The sequence below is a fragment of the Lepeophtheirus salmonis genome, chromosome 3, assembly GCF_016086655.4.
Source record: "Lepeophtheirus salmonis chromosome 3, UVic_Lsal_1.4, whole genome shotgun sequence".
NCBI classification, from domain to species: domain Eukaryota; kingdom Metazoa; phylum Arthropoda; class Copepoda; order Siphonostomatoida; family Caligidae; genus Lepeophtheirus; species Lepeophtheirus salmonis.
In genome coordinates, this window is record NC_052133.2 from 40,104,611 (window position 1) to 40,131,097 (window position 26,487).

General features: G+C 32.6%; 2 protein-coding genes across 4 annotated transcripts; both read right to left on the reverse strand.

The window, feature by feature from the left end:
- Nucleotides 1–8,685: 8,685 nt before the first annotated feature.
- LOC121115110 (uncharacterized) lies at nt 8,686–11,479 on the reverse strand. The gene is made up of 2 exons (XM_040709275.2): nt 11,123–11,479; nt 8,686–10,371 (listed from the first exon to the last, which is right to left on the reverse strand). Exons 1-2 carry the CDS (start codon nt 11,132–11,134, stop codon nt 9,334–9,336), a joined length of 1,050 nt encoding a protein of 349 aa, XP_040565209.1. The 5' UTR covers nt 11,135–11,479; the 3' UTR covers nt 8,686–9,333.
- A 341-nt stretch (nt 11,480–11,820) lies between these two features.
- On the reverse strand, nt 11,821–26,202 carry LOC121115109 (protein hunchback). 3 transcript variants are annotated; one of them, XM_040709270.2, is made up of 2 exons: nt 26,049–26,202; nt 11,821–13,742 (listed from the first exon to the last, which is right to left on the reverse strand). In XM_040709270.2, the coding sequence occupies exon 2, from the start codon at nt 13,720–13,722 to the stop codon at nt 12,043–12,045; it is 1,680 nt and encodes a 559-aa protein (XP_040565204.1). In that variant the 5' UTR covers nt 13,723–13,742; nt 26,049–26,202; the 3' UTR covers nt 11,821–12,042. The 3 variants fall into 3 exon arrangements, with proteins under 3 accessions (XP_040565204.1, XP_040565205.1, XP_040565208.1); XM_040709271.2 differs by lacking the exon at nt 26,049–26,202 and adding an exon at nt 15,344–15,629; XM_040709274.2 differs by lacking the exon at nt 26,049–26,202 and adding an exon at nt 14,071–14,129.
- Nucleotides 26,203–26,487: the final 285 nt, after the last annotated feature.

The window sequence follows — 26,487 nt, forward strand, 5'->3', positions numbered from 1 at the left end:
GGGATCACCAGAGGATGTCAAAGGGGTGTTCCGTACAAAACATCCGGCCCAAACAATGGTCCTGGTGGTCGTGGCGTCCGACGGCAAGAAGATACCTCCCTTCTTTTTTAAGGCTGGGGAGAAAATCGGCCAAGAGACCTACTACAAGGTGCTGAGGTTCACCATACTGCCATGGGTCAAGGCCACCTACCCAGGGACAACTATGTATGGACCCAAGATGGTGCACCCTCACACACATCGGCCAAATGCCAGAAGCTCTGCGCCACCAACATGGCTGTTTTTTTGGCCCAAGGACATCTGGCCATCATCTTCGCCGGATTTGGACCTGTTGGACTTTGTTAAGTGGGTCACTTTGGAGAAGGAGACTAATTGGCCATCTCACCCAAACGTGGACTCCCTGAAGGCCGCCGTTGCGAAGGAGGGGAACAACTTGTCCGAGAACTTCATCATTAACTCTTGCAAGGCATTCCACCACCGTGTGGAGGCTTTGATTGCTGCTGAGGGTGGACATATTGAGTGAACATTTTCACAAAGGTCGTGTCTCAAAGTTTCGTTAAAAAAATTACAAAACTATTGACATTTTTCTAAAATCAGTCATTCAGTCCACGTTTTGCTTCCGAGCCCTGTATATACATGTAATCCTGAAGACCTGACAATGTATATGAGCGTTGTTTATTTGGTTGGTGGGTTACATGTTAACAAGACTCAGGATATCAGCGCCATCTTGCAACTAAGATTGTTTTACTATACTACTCATTTCCTATTGATAGAGGGAATAATCACTACTGTATCTGTTGTTATTTGTTTACTCATCATCTCTGCGCCATCTTGCAACTATAAATGTGTTCCTAGTTTGCTCAACATGTCCTATTGAAAATGGATATTGTAAAATAAGAAACTTCTTTACCTCATCTCAGATTGGAAGATTTTTTTATTTTGCTACATAATATGTACAATATTGAAACACATACATACGTGAATATTTTGTTTATTTCGAATTATGTATAAGTACAAAATAACAAAAACCTTTGACCTTAAGTAGTCTTTTCAATATTTGACGACATTATGATGACTATAACATTATTATTTCTTAATTTTTTTTATATGTATGTTTTGAGCAAAAATAAGGAAAATGAAGTCTCATTCCTAAAAAGAAAATGACGATGTTTTAAACGCGAGAAATAAATTGATTTTTTTATTTATATAAATGAGTTCTTTTGTTTCAAATCAAGTCAAACTACGTTTAATCCTTATTTATATAATAGAACACAAACAAACTAAGGAGACATTAAATACTGCAAAATGTAAATAGGTGTACTGGAGCCATTTTTTACGAGTCCGAGTCCCGTTTAGAGTCTTTATAGTGGAGTCAGAATCAAGTTTCGAGTCTTTATGGTCGAGTCCGAGTCTTCAAGGAAATTCTAGAGTCGAGTTTCAAGCAAGGCTGTGGAATTGTGGACTTGTTATGTTTTTTTAGGACTCGGTCTCTTCTAAATTTAATGCAAGTCCCGAGTCCTTTCTTCTGTTTGGTATTATTCAGAAAAGTTTATTAAGGTCGAAAGAAAATTCGTGAAAAATGTCAACCTAGCTCAAAAAAAATAAATATTGAAAGAACCAATCATCAATAACGAGAAGGGACCTCGACTCTGCGGGGAAACAACCTTAAACATCATAAACAAAGATCCTTCCATTAATTAATTGGACGTGCGTGCCCTTGCGTACACATCAGTTCAATACCATCGACACAAGTGAATGTCGAACAATTGTTCCCTGATATGAAACTCATTTTAACTGACCAGAGGGCATCAATTAAGGAAGATCTTCTGAATGCAATCCTTTTCTGAAGACCAAATCGGGTTTTGTAAAAACTTTTTATATAGCATTTGTAAATATAAATAATCAAAACGAAAATATTTAGTTCTAAAGATTATTGTTACCTTCCATTTTTAAGAAAATCAAGACTATTTATTACAAGATGAGGTTGTTTTTTCATATTTTTTTAGTAGTTTTCATCCAGACAGATTGATATATACACATACATACCGTATGTGTAATAATGTCTTGTGAGGGATAAATAAGATTCAAATTCAAAGTTCTTGCAAAAACATTTGACAAATTAAGCCAATACTTTTTTAACCTTTTTTATGTATCGGTTTAATATCTACAATTATTTATCAAAAACTTCTCCTTTGGCAGAAATACAGGCCTCCAATCAAGACCTAAAGGACTTGCATACTTTTCGAATATATTATTCCGACATGTTGTTCCATTCCTTTGTAATGGAAGACTTTAGGCTGTTGACTTGGTGATGATAAGTGCGACAGGCTTTAGCCTCCACATGCTGCTATATATTGAAATCAAGTGGATTCATATTTGGGGTTGATGGTGGTCAAAACTCCTTTGATTAAAATCCACTTGACTTCACTTTTTTCACCAAGTCAGCTTTAACTGTATCGCAGGTACCTATGTGCAGGAGTACCATCTTTCATCCTAACAAAGTTATCTAACCATAGGCAGCCTCAAGGAATGTAATCACTTTTTTGATGATGAGATTTTTGTATGTATACGAGAGGGAAAACTTTTCCGTCAGAGCCTAACATCATGACTCTGGAGGTTTGTTTATAATTTACCACATACCTTAATTCTGGTGGATCAGTCTTAGCCAAGGTGCATAGGTACCTGTCTGTACGAGAGTTGAAGACCTTATCAATTACAAACATCTCCTTATTACTAAATACGATGATCTTTGGTGTTTTCCTATTTTTTGAGAAAGTTTAAAATCCGCCGGCATCTTTCAAATCATTTCTCTTTTTGTAATGTAGTCAATGTTTGGATTCAGTACTTCCCAATACTTTGCATGAACCCCATAGATAATGGCTTTGTCAACAAATCTGTCCCCGTGCATATATTTTTTAAACATAGTTCGGACATCCTTGATAGGGTACTTCTAATTAATTTTGAATTTCAAGTGGGACTCGGGAATTGATATTGAATTTCATGTGGACTTGGTCTTGAAGTTCAATTCAGACTCGGAACACGGACTCACCTTGGGAAGGATTAATGTGATGAGTCCTTTTTTTATTTTTGCACTTTCTTAGAATGTTCAATGTGTGCCCCTTTTCTTTTCTTCAAGAACAAAATCCTCTTTATTTTTTTTACTTCATATATTCGGATCAGAGCATTTGCCCACGTTGCAAAGAATATCCAAGATTGACTCACTACAAACATGCCTTTCTAGGACAAAGAACTGTGGTTCCAACAATCTCTTGATTTGAATCACTTAGACTACAACATATGGTGGAAATAGATAAAAAGACATGTGCTACCCAACATCAAAATTTGTACATTTTGAAGGCCAACATCAATGAGCAGAGGACGGGTATGTACGGGCCTAGTATATTAGCAACGTCTGCAAGGTCTTTCGTTGGATTTTTTCGTGCAAAGGTGGTGGGATATATTCTTGAAATATATACCTAATTTAATGTTAATATACTGTTTATTATAAATATCCCAAAAAAATGTGGGGTTAACGTATTATTTGTAGGGATGTACTGATACCAAATTTTCAACCGGTTCCGATTCACAATATGGTCTTTATGGACGATTCCAATACCTATTATGATACCGATATCTTATTATTTATAAAGGAATTTCATACATAGATGACAAAATTGTTTACTTTTAATTTTAATTATTAATTAATTACTCTCCCTGATCATGAGTCAATTAATTTTTGGTTGGTTCATATCAGGGAATTTAGTTCCCCTCCTTTCTCAGATATTTCATGTCAATCTCGCCCTCCTCGGCCTCTGATCTAATTTCAACTCACTTACTAATAAAAAATAATACTTGCAACACTAACAAAAGGCTATTTTTTTTAAATTTGACTGGTTTGGTCCACATGAGATCAAATGGTATTGAAATGTCTTCAGTTCCTAACTGAGTTTCATATGTTTGCCCTAGGAATTGAAATATGTATAAGACAGAATCTTTTTTAATGTACCCGAGACGGATAGTGATGACTCGAACTTGACTCAGACAATATGGACTCAACTTCAGTTCAATTATAAACAATATTATTCAACAAACATACAAAAAAGAGATATTTAGTGGGAAAGTTAATTAATGGGTTCAGAGTAAACCAATTAACGCACCCGTTATGGACTTTTTGAACCACTCATGATACAATTCAAATGTATGGAGGAGTAAGAATGTAATTGCTTCTAAATATTTACTTTCAAGTAGATTTATGTACAAGCCTGCAAATTTGCATAATCTTTCAATGTACTTCCCCCCTTTTTCCTTTTTTTTTAATTCGTCTGAAGGACGTCGTCTAGTCCAGCTATTTAATTGATCTGTAACCGTGATTTTGTCTCCAAAAAGGAGGTCAAATAAGTCAAATTATTCATATAAACAATAATGCATAGATATCGTTAGAATCGGCACTATTAGGCCGATTCTGATACATAAAAACCTAATTCTTGACGATTAGGATGTATCGGTACACAACCTAGTTATTTGACGTTTAATAAAAAGCTTCAAAACTCACATATAATTATACAATCACCGGTATTTAGTAGACATATTTGAGTCAATTAAAGTCTTGGGCTCCAATTTGTGTAGGATGAGTATAGATGCCCAAGAGTTTTAACTCTAGTTTAGAACCTAGATTTGATTTAACAGACTTATATGTTTTTTGCCTTTTAAATAAAATAATCCAATTAGCATTGTTACAAAGAGTTGTTGCTAAATTAAGCACAATTTGCGGCGTCTTCAAAGGATTAATTAGAACATTTTTTTAAAAGAAATTGTCAATAATACGTTGTCCAACAATAGAAAATATATCATCAAGGCTAAATTTTGAGAAAAACCATTCTAGCTTATTTTTGTGTTTACAAGCCACATCTGTTGTATTTTATGAATTGACTAATCTCTATTAATATAAATTCATTTAATATCCTCAGAACTCAGTGTACAATAATGATTAAATATGATGACTTACTCATACAAGCAACATCCCAAATCTGATTTGTTAGTTTTTAACAAATACATAAATATTATACCCCAAGTATATTTTAAATTGTATAATCATTTTAAATAACTAGTATTGAGTTTAAAAATCATTTTTCCTTAAGTCTAAATATTGTTGCATTAAAAAAAAAAGTTGTATATTATGTCACCAGTCCCAAGAGCGGACTCCAAAGAGGGGACAGGGCATGACTATAATCCCCCCCTTCTTCCACGGGTTGACTAAATTGAGATTACAATTTAATTTATTTATTTAAAAAAGTTTCAATGATCTTTTTTATAAAAGACCAAAATTAATTTTTTGAACGACAATTTATTAAATGTTCGTCGTGATAGTACCCGGCATTGCCTGTTATTATTAAAAAACTTTGCTTTAATAATATAGAAGATACTTCCCAAGAAATTCCCAGCGTTACTCAACATTTTTCATGAGCACATTTTCACGTAATTACTCAATACTTAGAGGTTCTCTTCTCAAGGAAAAAGGATATCATTATAATTAACATCTTGAGGAGGAAAATGTAATGTAATGTAAGGGGGGCGTCCATAGGGTGTAGACTGGAGGGGCAGTAGTCTGCCCCCCAATTTAAGAATGTTTACTATTTACTATAAACTTTTTTTTGCTCAGGATAAAACAATTTATGAAAAATTAGGGGTAATTTTTTTTTCCAAAAAATTAAAATCTTATGTGAATAGCTGTGGATTTTTGAAATTTTTCTATAAAATATTTATATTTTGTGTGCATAGCTGTGGATTTTTGAATTTTTTTTTCCTAAAAATTTAATATTTGACATTTTTTTTCCAAAAATCTAATTTTTAAAATATTTTGTGAATAGCTATGGATTTTAGAAATTTTAATCTACTAATATAGATTTATTGTAATACTAGGTAGTACCCGGCCAGCATTACTTGGAGTTATTAGACGTCGACAAACAGAAAAATGGTGCTTAAATAATCTAGAAGAGTATCAATACATAGATGTTCTCTCCTTAAGAAGGAAAAAATAATAATAACAGTTTGATAATTTTTTTAAAATAATATATGATGTGATGAGCCATGGAGATCCTTAGTTTTCTAGAGACTACTCTATAATTATCAAGGTTAATACAAATACAAGGTTATACTCTAACGAATTTCCAAATGATGTTTGACCCCCATCACGCTTTTTAATAGTGACGTCAAAGAGTATAACTTTTACTAATAGTAACTATAAATCACCTTCCTTGACCAGGGGTATCCACGGGGGATGGGCTGGAGGGGATATTAGTAAATTTATTTTTTTAAAGCATTTGCATTCGGGCAAATAATGCAGCAGAGCAAAAAGTTTAATACTTGAAAAAAATTACAAACCAAGACTTATCGGGCTCGTCATTCATTTAGTTATCTGTCCCACAGTGAAATAGTTTGATGACCCCTGGTCTTGGTCAGGTTAAAACCATTACTACTTGTAACCTACGGGGATAATATCTAAAAGAAGAATTCTCTCCTATCTTGTGTCTAAATTGTTTTAAAAATGAGTAATAATATTTTCCCTACGATAATGCCATTTTAAATGTTAAAAAACAGTAATTCATTTTCCCCCTTCAAAATCATAAACAGGTTGCTGATATTAACTAGGGTCTTAATCGAGTAATAATACTCTAAGTCTCACTCCAGCCTTGTCCTCACACTTCACAGTAATCCCATCCGAAGACTCCCATTCTTGCAAACAACCAAGAACACAATGCTAATTCATTTGATCCTAAACGAAACATGACCCTTTGCTACAAACAAATCCAGTCCAATAACATAATCTTTCCTAACTAAAATCTTCGATCCAAAACATCTCTCTATCACATCGTTACTTTTTTTTTTACGCAATCATTCATGCTAAAAGAAACAGGGGAAAAGGTTCAAAATCAGTTGGTGGGTAGTCAATTCTTCCCAACTATGGAATTATTATTCAATAAATCTTCATAGCTAAACAAAGTCTAATTTGAATTCAACCAATCAACGTTCATAACACTCGTTATAGGAAAATGAAGCAGAAAAGCATCAAAATCTGACTTTATGAAGCAAATATTTGATCATACTACAAGAACGAAGGCTAATCAATGATTAGTAATCATTAAATGACAAGAATTAAACACAAACAGTGAATGAAGAGTCAATATTTATATACGTTTTTTGCTACAAAAAAAAAAAAAAAAAATAGAGACCTTGAACCTGAACCCTGTATTGATGACATCCCACACAAAACTCTTTAGTCTATATATATGATATGATGCATACATATATCATACTATGAACATATAGGGGAGATTGGGGGAATGTTGCAACACTTTTTGCTTTTGGCTCAATGTCTCGAAGTTAACTTTAAGAGGTACGGCAAAATTTGACATAGCATACCAACATGCGTATGCTATTGTATTAATTAATTTGGAGATTATTATAGTCTGTCGTTTTTCCACAAATTGCATAAGAAAGCAAATGTGACAACTGTCTTCGAAGAACGGTTGCAACAATTAAATAAAAATAATTTGAGTAACAAATAAAGACTATTTTTAAAGGAATGGATAACTAGAAATTTGAAGGTGTTGAATAATTATTAATTTTCAATTTGTTATAGTAGATTAAAATATAATAAGATTTATAATTATAGGTTACTAATCAGTATTATAGATCCAAGAAACTATCTTACACAATCCTCTTCAGGGCCTTGCCCTGGATAATAATTAATACTCATACTTACTGCCAAGTAATAAATATCTGAACTAATAAAGAAGAATTAACCATGCAAGGAAAATTGCAACATTGTTGCAACTGACCCATTTGTCCTATCCGTTACAATATCTCAAATTGTCTCCTCAATGAGTGAGTTTTGATAAAATTATAATAGCAAAAAATATTTTGTCTTATTTAGGACAGCAGACTACAGTCCCGTTCTAAAACTAATAAAAAACGTCACTCAATAATATATCCTCTATTTTTTAGTTAGTTATGGTACTGACAGTCCGAAATACCAGTCCTAGGACTGGACCAAATAGATAAGGATTGCCATAATTAGTATTGTTCCTAACATTATTTAGAACTGAAAACTACCGTTTGTCCAGTTCAGTCCTTTTCAATATATATAAATATGAATGTATCATTACTAAATCATTCTTTCCAAAAAAGTACTTGTACCCTGACATATCCGTTTTTACACAATATCTCCCAAACAAAGTTGACCAAAGTTTTCTTATTTTGCCTCAATGATTTACATTATATCAGACCATGAGGATGCGAATTTTGTGGCATTTTGTACATTGCAAGGCACCCCAATTTCACCTACGTAGAAGACAAGGAGGCAAAGGAGAGTTCCAATAAAGAAAACATAAATGATTTGACTTCAAATAGTAGTTCAAGTTCAATCAATGAGTTCAAGTTCAAGCCTTGGACAACTATGCATGATGTTAGGAAAGGAGTCTTTTGCCAAGTTTTACAAGAACAAACAAAATAAACTCGAATTATAAAATAAAATACAAATAATATAGTCTCAAATTTGAGAAAGAGATGTGCCTGACGTACTTTTTACAGACTGGCCAAAGCGTATACAAACTAGTCAGTATGTATAACATAATAATTTCATGTCATGTCGTATCTTTTGATAGCCCCAATTGATGCAACAACGCGCAGTACAGTTATATGCAAGTGTATAATATATATATATATTAAAAATAATAATTTATAAAAAAATTAATAAATAATTATATAATAAGTTATATACAGTCAGCTAGCTTTTAATTAAGGTAATATAGATAGATATAGAAAGAAAGAGAGTGTGTGTTCACAATCACCAAATTTTTTTCAATATTTTTTTTTAATGTTGTCATTTGGAAAACCCCTAAATTATAATAAATACTAAATATTTTACATTAATTTGTAATCATAATATAGTAAGGTATAATATGTCAATTATACAATCATGTTGTGAAAAATTATATTAAATTAATAATGGTTGTTTTATTAAATAGATATGAATATATGTATATATAATATATATACTTTAATTTTGTTTAATTATAAGATGAATAATAAATTATTTAGAAATTTTTTTTGTTTTTAGAGATTTAAATATCATAATATATATATATATATATATAAAATTTATATAATGATAATTTTCTTTCTTTCTTCAAGTAGAAACAAAAATTATCCAATAATATTAAGAAAATAATAATAATAATTTTTTGTGGTGTTTTTTTTTGCTTTGCTTTTTCTCATTGCAAAAAACATTCCATAAATCATCTATGTATGTAAATTTTCGTTTTGTTTAAATTTCCTTTATTTTGTAGCACCGAAGGTACTAAAGACTGGCAATCTCATCGACAATGAACAAGAGAAAGGGGAAGAAGTAGAGTTGAGAAGAAGTTGGTTGCTGGACGACTCAGTTTCACTGATGAAGTCATCATCCCCAGAAGCGGAGGATGGTGGAGAGGACCTCCCAGAAGAGGAAGGTGAAGAAAAGAAGGAGTCTGAAGGAGAGAATAGAGGCAGTGGCTCAAGGGGAGAAGAAGAAGGGGAAGTACTTGCCGTAGAGGATGCAGCCCCAGAAGAAGAAATGATGGATGGAGTGGTGGAAGGCGAAGAATTGTTACTGTGCCTGCTATTAGTGTTTAAATGAAGTAAATTTAAACTGTGATTAGGTGATGGATGTGTTTTATTAGTAGTTGAGGAGCAGGAGGATGTGTTGTTGGTGGAGATGTTCATCGAAGAAAAATTCGAGGAGATAGAATTTGTTGACGATGTCGTCTTGTGGCTGCTCTTTTTGTTATTATGATGATGATGATTCGAAGAGGAATTCGAATTGTTTAAATGGCTCACTGAGGATGAGGCGTGTACAACATTACTGTTATTATTACTTATAACATTTTTGTTCATTTCATTGAGGTTATGAATAAAATGGCATCGTGGTCCATATGGACAAAAACCGATCGAATGATAGGTTTTGCAAAGGTCCGTTTTATACTTGGGATGCCGAGTAATGTTCTTAACTTCTCCTGAGCCATGAGCAAATTGACACTTTTCACCATACTTGCAGGTGCCACTCTCTTGAAAGGGACGGCATAGCTCCGTTTTGTAGCGGCTTGTGTTGACTTTTGAAGAAGAAGAAGATGAGGCTGAAGAAGAGGATGAGCACGTAGAGGAGGAAGAAGATGTTAACTTGTTCTTATTATTGAAACTATTGCGTAGTCCGATGATTCCATCTCCAATAAGGCATGACGAATCACTGGAAGGAGACTTGGATCGTAAAGACGACGAAAACTCACTTCCATCAAAGGATATATCAAGAATGTTTTGGAAACTGTCACTCACATCGACCTATAAAAGCAAAAATAAAACATCATTCATATATCATCCGTAATCAATAAAATCCTGGGGCCTATTTTATACATTATTATATTATATTATAAAAGACGAACAACAGTGCATTACATTGAGTAGAGAAGTCAAAGAAAAGGAAAAAAGGTCAACAGACTTCGATTAAGGTATAACAAAGATTTTTATTATTTCTTTATTCGTTTTTGACGATTGCAAACAGGTTTTCTTATAACTGCGTCACACACCACCTTTTCTAGAATATATGTACATCTAGACCCTACCATTCGTCCAGTTACCTGGAACAAGCAACTACCTGCTTCTTCTAGCATTTGTGGTGGTACTGTTGTTGCCTTTGTGTTGCGCATTTAAAAAAAATCATGGATAGTCAGAGTATGAAATAAATTATTCATAATTTAAAAATAGAAAATGTCTGCTATTTTGTTATTATTAAAGAAAAGAATAAAAAGGGTTGCTACGACACATTTAAAAAAAATAGCAAACATAATATATTAAAATAATTTCGGCAAAGTAGCAGAAGAAATGATGATATTTATAAAAAAAAATTGACGATTTTTTCTTCTCCTTTTTTTATAAAAAAAAAAAAGAAGAGGGGGAAACGTGGCTATTGCTAAATAAATATAAATAATGTACAACAGTAAAGTCTTACGGACTAGCATACAACAAAAATTGAGGAAAAATATTAAGTTATTTAAATTAAATTAAAGTAAATTATATTATCCATGATGATTACCTTTCCAAACATGTTTAAGCACAGTAATGATGCCGCAATCCGTTTAACTGGAGCCGGCTACCTTAGTACTCACTACAAAGATCGAAATAGAACTGAGGAAACACGTGTGGATACTCCTTCGAAGAGACGTCTTTCGGCGTGCTCGCCTTTACTACAACGTCACGTCTTCAGTTATTAGAATCTTCTTTTTTTTTCTCAAATAACCTTGAATATTTTCGTACGTCGCCGTTCTTGGTGCTTCTGCTGTTGTTGTTCTATGAAGGCTGAAGGCAGGAGGAATCGTCGTCGACGGTCGTTGTTTCTTGTTGCTTTTTGAACTCAGTAGTTATATTACTTATTAGTTACTTACTCATACTAATAATAATTAATATTTATTAAATGTAATTTTGTTATTCTTTTAGCATACCGTTAGTCATTTATTAGCTGGGATTTCCTTTGCTTGCAAGTTGAAAACCTTTATTAAAATTTATATGAAATTGCATTTAAAAAACCCTCTTCCCTCTCAAATGGATTTAAAAGGAGGAATAGTTCAGTCGCTACAACTACAAAGTAAAATTAACAGAGAGGGAGTCTGCATTCCTGACTGGCGTATATCTACGCATTACGCATTTTCGACTTTCTTTTTATTTTACCGTTGTGTACCGTTTGTTGTTCTTTTCTATAAACGACTATTCTATATAATTATCTTTATAGAGTATATATATATTTATAATAACAATATATTTCTCGTTAAAAGTTGACAATAAATAGTAATTAATAGAATACTTTTACATAGAATAAATTGTAGATCACTCAAACTAAATGCATCATCCCCATAGATGATTGCTACAGATATAATTTACGTATATCATATTTTTAGTAATAAATACATTGTTTAATTAATATATATATATCAAAATATGAATCATTAGTTAATTAATTTAGACATGGCTTTTTCTTGCTAGATGAAGAAAGAAGCTGAGCTTGTCTCCAGCCTCTTCTCCACACATGTTACACTTGAAAGGATTCGAAAATCCATGATATCCCATGTGGATCGTATGCATGATTGGATCCTTAAATGCTACTTCACAAAAACTACAGACATGACTATTTTCCCAGACGTATCCAGGGGACACGTTTGCCTTGATCCCTGGTGTCGTAGACCCATCCTTTGAGAAATCCAGAGCCTTTTGCATCAATAAGGATCGTAGAGAGTCATTATTTTGAAGGAAGAATGGGGCAAGGTTTCGAAAGTACTCGATGTAGGCACGTGCTGGACTCTCCTTCTCCTGGGGTTGCTCTAAATGTGGAGAATGATTGGGCATTCGGTCTTGCCGCTTCCTTCTCTGAGAGGGGCGTCTCTTCTCGTCCTGCTCTGTTGTCAGTGTTACTCGGGAATGGTAATTCATATGGTTCTCAAAGATCTCTCGACTTTGGCTTTGAAAGCCGCAGAGCTCACATTTGAGTGTAATGACCTCTGCCTCATCCTCTGTGTCATCTTCGTCCTCCTGAATACTCTCCTCATTGGCATTGAAGGGAGAAACGGCTGCAACGGGGGAGGGTTGTTTGTTCTCACTACTTTGGGACTTTTGTGCTGCCATTTGTGCCATGACAAAGGGAGGGATCACGGGGTTTCCGGTGTCATCCTTTTTTGTCTTGGGCCCTCGGCGTGTTCCATAGACATCAATCACTGGGAGAGGATTCACGGAGCCATCAGAGTTAAGAACAACGTCTGGCTTATGTTTGTACTTTCGGAGATGGAGTTTGAGGCTATGGCAGTATTTTGTGGCATAGGAACAGTCCCGACATCGATACTGAAAAATGTTGTTATGAGACTTCATGTGAGAGTTGAGCATTGACTTATTAACGCAGGAGTAACTGCAATTACGGCATTTGAAGGGTTTGGAGCCAAAGTGATTTCGGAGATGATATTCCAGATGGTGCTTGTACTCTGTAACAAAGGGGCATTGGGGACAAGAGAGGAGCTTCTCTGGCTTGATGTGGCCCCGAGTATGTCGCCAAAAGTCCTCTTTCGATATTCCCACATAGTTGCATTGCTTACATTTGAGAGACTTGAGGGCTTTAGATCCGGGTTTGGAGGAGGCGGACTTGGATTCTTCCTCTTCCAGAAGATCCTCCTCCAGATCACCCTCACATTCATCTTCTTCCACGTCATCCTCAATATCATCCTCTTCTAGGGAATGATTCCAATGAGAGGATTCTTTAAGGTGAGCTCGAAAGGACTCGAGGGACGATAGCTCCACAAAGTTGCATTTGGTGCATCGGTAAGGTGGGCAAGAAATTCCCTCTTCATCCCGGAGTGGACTGGAAGAGGATGAAGTGTCCAGGTACTTTTTGACATCATCAGAGGGGTCAACTCCGAGGCTGAGTAGTGAAATGTTCCCTCCTCCCCCTAATGAGCCGGGACGGAGGAGATCATGGTGGTGAGAGGCATAGGATACACTCAAATGACCTTCATAGGTCATGGGAGAGAAAATACTAGTACCACTTCCACCACCAGTCCTTTCATGAGGAAGAGCGCTCATGGCAGAGAGAAGAAGGGATGAGGCCTGAGAGACAGATTCGGGGGCTATGACTGAGCGAAGCGTAGTGGTGTTCATCCCACTCTTTGAGGAAAGATCTGGAAATAGAAATCATTATTGGGGCTTAATTGCATATATTATGTTATTATGTATATTTATATACACGTATATGGGTCAATGAACTTATCTACAACTAACTACTGTATGTTTGTATCTACTACTATTTTGTTGAGTCGTATTTGCTTATTGATGAATGTTTTGACGTACGTACATACATACATATGTATGCAAGTATAATCTACAGATAATATAATTATTTAACTCCTTTTTTGACGATTTATTAATTTAATAATACACATATTAATATAGTTATTCCTAAAATTAAATTACAAACTGCATCATCTAGCTGTAGTATACTCTACATACCCCCCCAAGATATTGTTTGATGATCATGTCAGTTCAGTACGAAATAAAAGAAAGAGGAAAAGAGTACTATTTAGTGTACTACGTAAAACTACTACTAGAGAGAGAGAGAGAGAAACCGGTTTATTAAAGCAACAAAGTATGTACTATGTATATTTTTAAACAAACTCCCCCAATTAATTTTGTACATACATAATATTTTTATGTACTCAAAGACGACTTAAAGGGGTGAGCGCGCTCTTCTTCATTAATGGAGAAGAAATGAGGTACTGAAGATGAAGAAGACAACAGCTACAACAAAACAACTAACAAGTAAGAATAGCTGCTGCTAGAGTTGCACCAACACCAGTCACGACTGGTGAAGCCTCACAAAATATTTGGTCACGTGTACTCACTCTCCAGTGTATGTACTTCAAAGAATGAGTTTTTTTTTTTTACGAACTTAAAAATATTATTAAATGAAAAAGATGAAGGAAGAAAATTGTAACTATTTTTTTTCCTCTTCCACTTTTCCCCTGAATTTCAAATGATTTAATTTCTACTATTGTACTATAGTGTTGTGTCGAATTGAGTTGAACTCAGTTGTTAAGGATCGATTTAAGTCCATGCATTAGAAAAGGATAAAACTGTCACGATTTTGACTCATTGTTTATAAACTTTTCTTTTTTTAACAGAAAAGACAAATTTAAGCAAAAAGTTGACAACAATTAATATTGATAATTTCAAATTATGACGGAAAAAACCAAAATCTACAATATACATTCATTTTTTTATATATGAACATTGCTGTTTTTTTTCAAAAAAATTGACAAGATTTTAGTCATTGGGGGTGTAGTACCGCTACATCTATCCCCCTCCTGTTATCATATGCCTGATTGGAAGTTATGAATGATTACAAGACCAATTAGGGACAGCAGGGCCAAGAATATCAAAACATCATTTGTAGAGGTTTAGTGATATAAACCACCAAACTGACTCAATAAAATATTATGAACTTAACACGGGGTTTTTCAAATGCAAAAATAGATAGAACAAAGTGTACTGTAAAACACGGCGTCATCTCACTAACATAAAAAAAAATACACAGTATATATTGCTGTCGATGTGTCTGTTCTGAACGTTGATGGTCGAACTATAATTTGCAATTTTGAAGCTGTCAAAAATTATCAGTATTACCTCCATGGTTGGGAAGAAATTTGGGTAACCACTACCAGAGGCGTCCCCGAAATTATATTTTTGGGGGCTTTTTAAAAATTAAATTAAAAAAAATTCTTACACAGGGATCATTTTTCAACAACGCAACAATTCATTCATTTGGGGGCCAGGCTGTAGCCCCCCCCCCACCCCTACGGACGCGTTTGAGTACCAAATGATTTGGGTCTTTCTTTGGCTTCTTTTTGGAGGAAAGGTTGCGTTATATAATAAAGATAACGACGTACAAAATCTTTTGACACAAGTCGATTCAAACCTGTCCAGTCCGGTCAATTCAGCCCAGTCCCATTTGTCAGTCCTCAAAGAAGGTAAAATCCATCCTTCGTGACGTCATTTAGGGTGTATTTCCCTTTTTTTAAATTATTATGTTAGATAATAAAATATATTATATAACTAAATAACAATATAATATGTCGTTTTAAATTGCATTTTAAGGAAAACAGGAATCTTTTTCGTAAGAATGCGCAATGATCTTAATATACATACATCTTATTTGGTTTCAAAAACCATCGACATTTTTAGGAAAATCCCAAAGGCCGACAGTAGGGACAGGTCCCAAGGACGGGCAGTCTTACAGATCAATAGGACTGGGCCAATGACTGGAAGGGACCGTACCGAATAAATAAGTACGCACACAACACTAATTCGAACCAACTCGAAAATAGTTCCAGTCGACACAACACTATCTTATAAATACATACTGTACAATAATATAATATCTTAGTTATAGATCTATCAAAAGTTGTTTGACAAGTTAGCAAAATATATTATGTTATTATATGTATATATGTATTGAGAGGGGGTATGAGACGACCCCACTCTTACCCCTCCGCTTCGTACATACTGTAATATCCAGATATACAACTACAGATGTGCAATAATAAGTAACAACAATAAAATAAAGAATAGTCGTTCGTAGTACATACAATCATCCATAGTAGTCGTAATAAAGGGTGATTAGTAGAATGCGACTTTCTATGTACATCTACACTATGTACTATATAATAAAACATATTATAGCATTGGAGAGTGGAATAGGAGGGGGGTAGAAAGATGTTGTTTGAGTCATATTTTATAAATAGCAGAAGAAAAGAAATCAGATAGCAAGGGAGGAAAACGAACTTATTATACAATATATATAACTAAGAAAGAAATAGATGTAAAGGTGAAGAAAGCGCGTCTTCTTTGGGGCCACAAAATCATAACTAATAATAAAAAGAATCAGTGCCGACTGTCAACTATTTTTCGGAGTAATGCATTAATCTTTGACTCTTGTGCAGTGGTTCCCAATCTATGCCTCGCAACACCAATGCCATGGATTTTGAGATGAATTTGAATGTTATATAAAACACGGGGGAAAAACATACTAAGACATATCAATTCAATCCTTGATACTAAATATAACAGTTCCCCATCTGACTCAACAAAACGTCTGAGTCAACAGTAAATATCTTTGGTCTCTCTATTTTTTTTTTTTGTTCCACCGCTATTGCTCTTCCCTCAAGTAATCCAAATATAAATTGTCAATATGGCAGCATCTGGTCAATTTATATTAGAATTAGTTGGTATATTCTTATAAGAATACCGTGGCAATGGTGGTCAAGGGGCTAGGCGGAAGTCAAAGAAGGACATTATTTACTCGAAAGTATCAAAAATTCCCTATAGAGAATTCTAGGAGTATTCTTAATTACTTTAAACATCATGGCAAGCGGTGATTTTCTTTTCCGATGAAGAGTTATTCTGTCAAAATTGTCAAAAAAGCAACCCCCCTCCCCACCAAAAGAAAACCGTAGTCACGCATCATTAATACATATAATTCATATTTCTAATAAAGGATACCTTTTAAGAACCAATTAAACTCCTTAAACAACGAATACCCTTTCTCATTGGTACAAACACCATGACGTCACACCAAATAAATGAATCTAGGAATGAAGCCAAATACGCTTTTTAATCCTTATATGGTATTTCTATAAACAAGTTTCCTTTTTTTTTTTTACTCGACAAATTCACATTATAGTGTAAATGTAACTTAGTTAGAGCATACTTTGCTCTCCCATGAGTAATAAAGTGTACACCGAAATGATGTCATGTTGGAAGCATTTCCACAAAAATCATGAAGAGACTCAATTAAATGCCTTTAGAAATGAAAAAAAAAAAAGAAGACTTTAATACTATCAATACAATATGTCAAAAAACACAACAACAGGGACATTAGAATTAAATGAAATTAATAGGTATTAAAAATACTTAGGAATGATCTATTAATTTTGTTTGGAACTAATTATTGACGGGAAAGGTATGTTAATATGGAGAAAAAAATCTGATTCTAATGTAATGGTAAATTTATAGAGCCTTTTCATATGATGTCGGCCATTTTCGGAGATCTAAACAACCAAGTTGTTTAACAATAAAACCCCTTTTAATTAATATTAGAGAAAATAGTCAAGTATTGGCTGTCAAAATATTACTAGCAAATATAAGGAGTTGAAATTTTCTGTCCATAAACAATATATCGCTCTATTGCCCGGTTTTATTAGACCCAAAGATCTATTAAAGATATATTATTATATCGTTATAAATTAACGATAACAAAGGAAAAAATATAAGATATTTTTCTCTAATTATCCTACTTTCCTAATCGATCGTAAAAAATGACAATTGTACAAATCTAGTCATTTCATATGGATTTTCAGTACTTATTAATTTGATTTAATATAAATATTACTCAAGGTTAATAGAAATACTCTAACGCGTGTACGACTGATGTTTGACTTCCACCACACTTTTTAATAGTGACGTCAAAGTGAATGAGTGGTTCCCTGTTTTGTCAAAATTTGTTTTTCTTACCCAGCTGTCGGTACGTTACATCAGATGGATTATTTTAGCAATAGTGACGTCATCATAGACTAGGATTGCTTACGTGTTTTGTCAAAATCTGTGTGTCTTGCCGAGCATTGGGTGCAATACATCAAATTGAAAATTCTAGCAAGCTAGATGGTGGTCTATCCTGTTATTTCTATTAACCTTGATATTATTATTTATCACTCACATCAAGTAGCATTCAATGCAAGTGTTAAGTCTTTCATTCTTTAGGCATTTGATGAAGTTTCATGAAGCTTTGTCACGTTTATCTGGTAAAAATATCAATTATGAACTCGCAAGATGTCGTACCCTTCAATTATGATGCATTTATGACGTCAGTGAAAACACACTACTGTATACATAAACTACATTACTAACAACATATAATGTTGTTAGTAATATATTCTTATTAAATACTCTACAAACATTTCAATGCTCAACGCTAGCATATAGCCAGCTAAAGTATATTGAGCTTTTGAAGGCTAGTATATTAACAAGGGCGTCTGCAGGCGGTGGGCTGAAGGGGATGTAGCTCCCCCCCCATCAAGAATTTTTTTCTTTTTACTAAAAAATTTGATAATTACAATTTTTTTGTTAAAATTTAATTTTGAAATTTTTTTACCAAAAATTTTATTTGAAATTTTTTACCAAAAATTTATTTTTCTAAATAGCAGTGAATTTTTCAAATTTTTTCAAAATTTTTATTCGAATAAATTAAATTTTTTGGTAATTGCTGTAGATTTTTGAAATGTTTTTCCAAAAAAATAAATTTTTTGCTAAAGCTGTGAATTTATGAAATTCTTTTTTGCAAAATTTAATATTTGAAATTTAATTTTTCAATTCTTTTCCAAAAAAATAAAGAATATATATATATATATATATAATCCTGAAGACGCCCCCTGATTAATAACTTCTTAGGAGTCTTAAAACACAGAATAATACTATAAAAATGAGTCGACTAAACAACTCGAGCATATATAACTAAAAACGCTCTGTCGGTTATGTTAACTCATAGACAACATTGTTCGGCCTTCTACTTGCATATAGTTCGCTATATGCAAACAAAATGTTTGTTGGCATTTGTTGACATCCCGCACAAATTGCCAGCTGATGTCATGTGTTAGTATCGCAGTAAAAACTCACAGGATTTGAAAAGATAATGATGACATAAAAAATATTGAAATATAAGCTTAAAGCAATTTTTTTTTTCTATAACAAGGCAATGATGCATGCAACATTATAGCTTCCTTCAAGATTGTTGTGGAAACAGCAATATAAAGATTGTTGAATTATCTAAAGAACTTTTTGCATAAAAAAGTTGATAAAATCATTTTTACTGTTGCACCAGCTGATTTTCCTTTTATTTAGAATGTAAGTGTCTATAATATTTTAGTAAAACAAATTATGACCTTATAAAAAATAATAAAAAAATTTAATTTATTATTCCAGAAATTTCTTTAGTCTATATTGAAAGATTAGTAAGAACAGAAATAAAAGTAAAGGGTACAGTATAAACATAGACACTGTTAATCATATTGAATAATATTTTGTTGCGAAGCCCTTGGCAGGAGACATAAAGAAATGCAGTCTTTTCACCAATAACTAGTGTAGTCAATTGGATTTGTGAGGCAATAAGGATACTACTTATATATGTAGTCATTTTCAATTTAAGGCAAATAAATCTCAAAGAACACTTATTGAACATTGAAAAATGATTATTTACAACTTTTTGTTAAAGATCTCGGATCACTCCCTTTTCAAATTATGATAGATAATTCCTCTGAAAACCACTCACATTTTATAATATTTTAAGCAATTTTTACTTCTGGGCATGTTTAATAATTTCATTTTTTTTTTAGATTTGAAGGAAATTGTAAGTAACTTTTTAAACCTATTTGAGTGATAATGTCGACCATTTTGTGAGTCTTAAAAACAAAATTTTATAGCAGTGAAAACTCTTTTATCATTAATATTAAGGAAAATTGTGAACTGTTGGATATCAATAAAAAAAGGACTTGACTTTTACTCACTATAAAAAATGTATTCCCTAGTTTTATTATGTATCAATCATTATATAATTACTCCAACAATGACGGAGAAATTTGATTTTTTCGACTTTCTCTTATTGTCTACAATTTGAGATTCTCTGAGTTTCTCCAAATTGATTGGATAGAAAGCGCCCTAGTAGCCTTTCTTGTAAATCCAAAAGTCCCTTATAGAATCTGATAAATGTACCTAAAGAATTTTTAATTAGCCACACCCATTTTGACATCCAAACAGTCCCGTGAGCAGACCTATATTCAAGTAGGATTCTTCCAAATTCTAGGAAGATCCAGGACCATGACAAAGACTTTTCTTTTACATAACATTTTTATTTAATTAATCTTGAATTTTTAAAATGTACTGTTTTTGTTTAAAAGTACCAAATTTAACTTTTATAATAATGAAAAAATAAATTATTTAACATTATTGTTAAATATTACACCTCTCAGTCGTCAAAAGTCTTGAACAACAGATTTAAAAGGAACGATTGTTTAGCAATCATCGTTTTCATAGGTATGGATCACGGCTCTCCAGTCACTGCGTAGTTGTCGCAGTATTCTATGACGCCATACGATTTTTGCTGTATGACAATTATTGGACTAAAAACTTGTTGGGTGCAAATGTAAATATATAATTAATTAATCATAAAAGAGGAAAAAAAATAATAATTTAAATTTCTTATTTATGACTTTTACTGTTGCAAACTTATTGCCTAATCCAAAAACTGCTTAAATCATATATATTTTTTTTAATTAGAAGTTAAATTGTAAAGATGTTATATATGGAGATAGTCATTCATTTTTCTAATTAAACATCTATCAAAAAAAGTAAGTCAGTTACTCTTAATTAAAAAACTAAAATATATGTCTAATTTTAACCCAATTCCTCAAAAACCATTGGTTTTGACCAATTTAAAAATAAAAGACATTCAAAATGAAGAATGATTACAATATGAAAAAGTTAGAAAGTTATGACCACGGATTTGGATTTTAATTTTAAAAAAGAACGGTTACCCAAAATGGCCGACATCGACATTGCTGACGTCACATGAAAATGTGAAATTCCCTTAGATGAAAAACTTCACCATTTTCCTTACTATAAAGTAAAAAAGGGGTTTTTATTCATATAAAACCTGATTATGTATGCATCCCCTAAAATGGCCGCTATCAACAACAATACTGACGTCACAAGAAAACGCTCATCATCCCAGCTTCTGATTTTAGTCAAAGGGATGATGCTTTTCTTTCCCCCTCCTCCTCAACAACAAAAATATACTCAAACATGGCTGCACGATCCTCAGTCATCATATTCATATAAAAAAAATATATAAATTATTTTCCTTCCCGAAAAATAATACTATTTTTATTTTGCTATTGTATTATACGTTTATATATATTGTACAATGTACATCTACTGCCACGAGTCACAAATCCCTCCCTCCTTCCCCCAGCTTGGGGCTTTCACCCAATTATTATTATTATTATTTCCATCATGGATTCCCCCCTTTCTCCCCTCCATCAACCATTGGAAGCTTCACGTTTCCCCTCCCTATCATTGAATCAAGTCCATTATTATTATTGATAAAAAATACATATTCAGAATGGTTTTTTTATGCGTATTTTCATAAAAAACAAGAAAGAAAGAGGAGGTGCAAAGGGTGAACCAATCAAAATCATTCTCTTTTGCATTGATTATGTATATACATTAGACATTCCTGTTTTTCAGTGAATACTTTTCACATTATGTACAATAAAGGACTTTTCTGCTACTAAGAATTATATAAAAGCCGACTTTTAGACTTCTCAGGGCATTTTTCGTATATCCATTTTTATTTGACAAAAATAGTAATTTGGGGCAAAATTGGGAATTTTTAGTCCTTTTGTACTAACCGTTCCAAATATAAATCGCTGATGAGTCAAATATTGAGGTGGGGACTTGTACTCGAGTTCATATTTTGAAGAATTACAACTCCACTTGATACCACAATCATAGACTCTAGATTTGAATGTTACTCTAAGACTTGGACCATTTCAATTTTTGCTCTGTATATAGGGTACTCTTTGAAATATATTTTATTTCTGAGGACTTGAGCTGCACTCCACGAAAATATTCAAGGACTGAGACTTGTAAGCAAAGACTTGAGATAAGGAATTTACAGTATCAGGACTTTTTTCAATCTCTGTTTATTAGTCATTGATTTAATTGTAAAACTTCATTCTGAACCTCATTTTTAATAGTTTAAGGGGTGTTCTAAGATGCACTAAGATTTGCAGTGTCCATCGTTTTATGAATCATAAGATAAGATAATTTTGTTTCTTTTTGATCAAAGAACTATCAATTAAAGTTAGGTGAAATTTGACCGTGTTATGTTTGTAACAACAGGGAAATCACAAATCATTGAACACATCTCAGTAGAACCCCTTTTATTTAAAAAAAAATCATCAAAACAAGGTACAAAAGGTATTTTTTAACTCATAAACCAAATACTAACTAGTATTTAACTAGATAGGTTAATATCAAAAAATATATATAAGTTATGGGGCAAGGTTTCGAAAGTACTCGATGTAGGTTGCTCTAAATGCTGAGAATGATTGGACATTGGGTCTTGACTTGTACGCTTCCTTCTCTCAGAGTTTCATCTCTTTCTCGTCCTGCTCTGTTGTCATTGTTACTCGGGAATGGTAATTATATTTAAGTTAGATCAAAATCGATCTGTAACTCGTTGACCGTTGACCTTGACGTCTCAAACTTTAATGTTCTTTTACTGTGATCAATTATAAACTTCGTAGCAAGTGTGATGAAAATCGCTACATAACTTTTGGTCCAATCCTGGTGACGAACAAACAAGGGCAAAACATAAGGGTGCAAGAGCCCTACAAATGGCCCATATTGACCCAAAAATCCCATTTTTTATCAAATAAAAAAAAATGAATTATACAGCGCTAAAATGGCCTGAGAGGCGTCTAACTTTGACAAAGTCAGTCGCTTGATTGTGCCCAACAGCAGAAAAGCCATTTGTTGTGTAGAGGGGGCAGGGGGGGGGATATTAACCCGAAAATGGGAATGTCTAATACATACACTATATAATATAAATATTATATGCATCGTTGAGAATGAGCTATGCAATGTTAGTTCCTCACATACTTATAATTATTGGTACCTTTGCTCTTTGTTAAGAATCAGGGATGTGTGTAAAGAGAATGACAAACATACAATCATAAGGAGAAGAAGAAAGAGAATGTGGAACTTTGACAAAGATGATGGATTAAGAGAAAGAAAAAAATTCTATTTATTTTTTTTCCTTTCTTTTCTTATTGTTATGTAACAATAATGGAAATCAAAATATGCCAAACAGAAATTTACATTCAACTTTAATATTATCTCATATGTATTAAAGTAAAGATGTACTATTTTAGAATATTCTATGTATGTAGCATGCACTCATTTTTTTAACTTCTTTTTTTTCAACCATTGTTGGTCATTACAACTACAAAGGGTGAAAAAGTTTGATAGAGCCTTTGTCCTCATAAGGGTGGTTTGTTTTTTCGATTAAACCTAGTGTGGAAAAGCTGTGTTATGATAAGAAAATAACCTTTTCAAAATTGCATTGCCCATTTAGTCGAACATCACGGTCAAATTATATAATTTTAGAATAATGTCTATCATAATTAATAAATGCAAAATAAGGATATTTGCTCTATTTTAATCTTAATTGAGGAAAAATAGATATTTCGTACCCTTTCATGAAATTTTGAATTAGGTATTCAATGTAAAACATTTTGATTTGGTTAATTTCTTAGCATATCACAACTTTTCAAACTAAATGTTATCGAAATTCGAAAAAAAGAAAGAAAAACAAACTCCCCTAATGCGCATGCTTGCTCCAAGATTGGTTTATTTGAAATATTGAAAGAATTTATACTATAGAAGAATACACAAATGGCCTAATATTTATTTTCAACAAAAGTGAACCATTATTATTTTACAAAAATCAGAATATGATAGAATGGATCTATTTCTTTATAATGAACACTTTCCAGGATAAATTAATTTTGTGGAATTTCAAAAGGGCTCCCAATATCCCGAAAATGCATATTTAATTTAAAAAATCCTTTTAAAATGACCGGATTTTTGGTAGGAAAAATACTCCTAAAATACCCCTCCCCCCGCCATTTTTTCAGCAGAATAGTTCTTAAATAAAAGAGGGGATTGAATTAAAACAATCGTGTAGTGAATGTCCCAGGAATTAAATTATCTTTTTTTTGGGTAATTTCACGTAAATTAATTCCTTTCTCCTCTTCATTTTGTTGTTAATGTTTAAAAGCTATGCATAAAGCTACAAAAATGCACCCAGCTGTCCTATAAAATCAAATAAACCTTTTATAAAGTGCATTGACCTTGTTAGCTATTAAGGGTCAAATCCATAGTATATATAGAAGAAAGATTATCTAATAAATGGGGTCACAAGGCCGTGTTATACGGTCACAATCCAGATATATTTATTGGATTCAAGGGTTACACACTCCATATATATCAACTCCTACTAGTAAATTTATCAAGTTACAACTCTAAAAATGGGATGAATAATTTAAATGATGAATTAACAGTCCTATTTCTAACAATTTCGTAATTATTGAATATTCTATGTATAGTTGATCAATGGGTCTAATTTGTTATAATAAAACGTACTCTGTGGTAGATTATAAAATTCAAATACCCACAGTTACATTAATCGTGAATTCACCATTTGAATAGATCACAATAAAATGATAGCATCAATTAATAGTTGGGATTTAAAATGACCAAGTTTGTAATGAAATACGTGATTATGGATATGGATGGCCCTTTTGGTCCATGGTGAATACAGCCGTGCGTAAATACATAATAACCATGAAATGTGTATTAATCAAAATGAATCTATAGAATCAATTAATAGCTAGGCTAGTAATTTAAATGACTGATGCCTTTATTCAATAAAGTTCTAAATTCTAACTTGCACAATCTGTTTATGCAAGTTAGAACTTTCACAAAAGTATAAATATAAAAAAAAACCTTTGATTAATTAAAAAAAATTATAATACATTTCTTGATGACGTTTTCAAAAAAAAGGAAAAACATTTCTTGATTACTTTTAATTTTTTTGAAAGACATTTTCTTTAATTCGCTTTTTTATAAGAAAATGCATTTATTAATTTTGTCCCTGAATGTTACCATGTTGATTGCCAGATTAAATATATTTTTCATTTAATATGTATAGCTATATGTGGCCTGTCAACACAAAAACAAGCTGGAATGATTTTTTTATCAAAATTGAGACTTGATTAGATTTATATTCTTCGACAAATTATCGTCAATTTCCATCAAGAAATTATTTTTATCAACACTTTATAGGGCCTGGGAATTGCACTTAAAGTAGTCAAAATTGATTGTCACAAACAAATAATTAGAAACTTTATTTGAAAGACCATATCCGGCCCAATATGATTATTTTAAAAAGCAAATAAATGTTCTATATTATAGATATAATTGTTGTCTATCTTAAATCATCCAAGAAATGTGAATAATAAGCCTATAATTGACATAAATAACAAAATTGATCATCACAATTACAGCTATATCGTAGTTAAATTAAGTTTCTTAAATCAAATAAAGAGTCTAAACTCTAGCTACAATTCTTAGATATCTTAAATCATATCAGTAATTTGAATATAAAGGCACGAATTGAGCGAAATATGTATATGGAATATTGTTATGTATCCATATATGAAGTAAAATAATTTTCTCATTATCTTTATATTTGTTCAAGATTGTTTGTATGTTGACGCACAACATATACAAATTCAAAATACGAACATAATTACCTGCTGAGTCTTATAAATTGTAGAAAATCTTTGGCATGGGCGGCTCACTCCTTGAACGAGATGGTTACAAACTTAGTCCATGGTTTAATAAAATGAAATGACAAAAATAAACATGAACTTTCTTATATCCTGGTTTTGTTGTTGCTACTGCTGTTACACATGAGGATTAAGAAAGTAAACTGGCAAAAATATTGGATGAAAAAAAAATCTCCATTTCCCCTGCCCCTCCCCCCCCTCCTCTCCCCCACATTCGTAAGGAGTGACCGGTGCCAAACGTTTCTATGATTGTGATATATTTTTTTTTCTTCTTTTTTCTTACCACCCCCAACCACCCTCTATATACATTTAGCAGCTGCTGGCTTTTTCATTCTTTTACCCTATTATTTTTTTTGGTCCCTATGTATATATATATATGAATATTTACGGACCCACACACTAT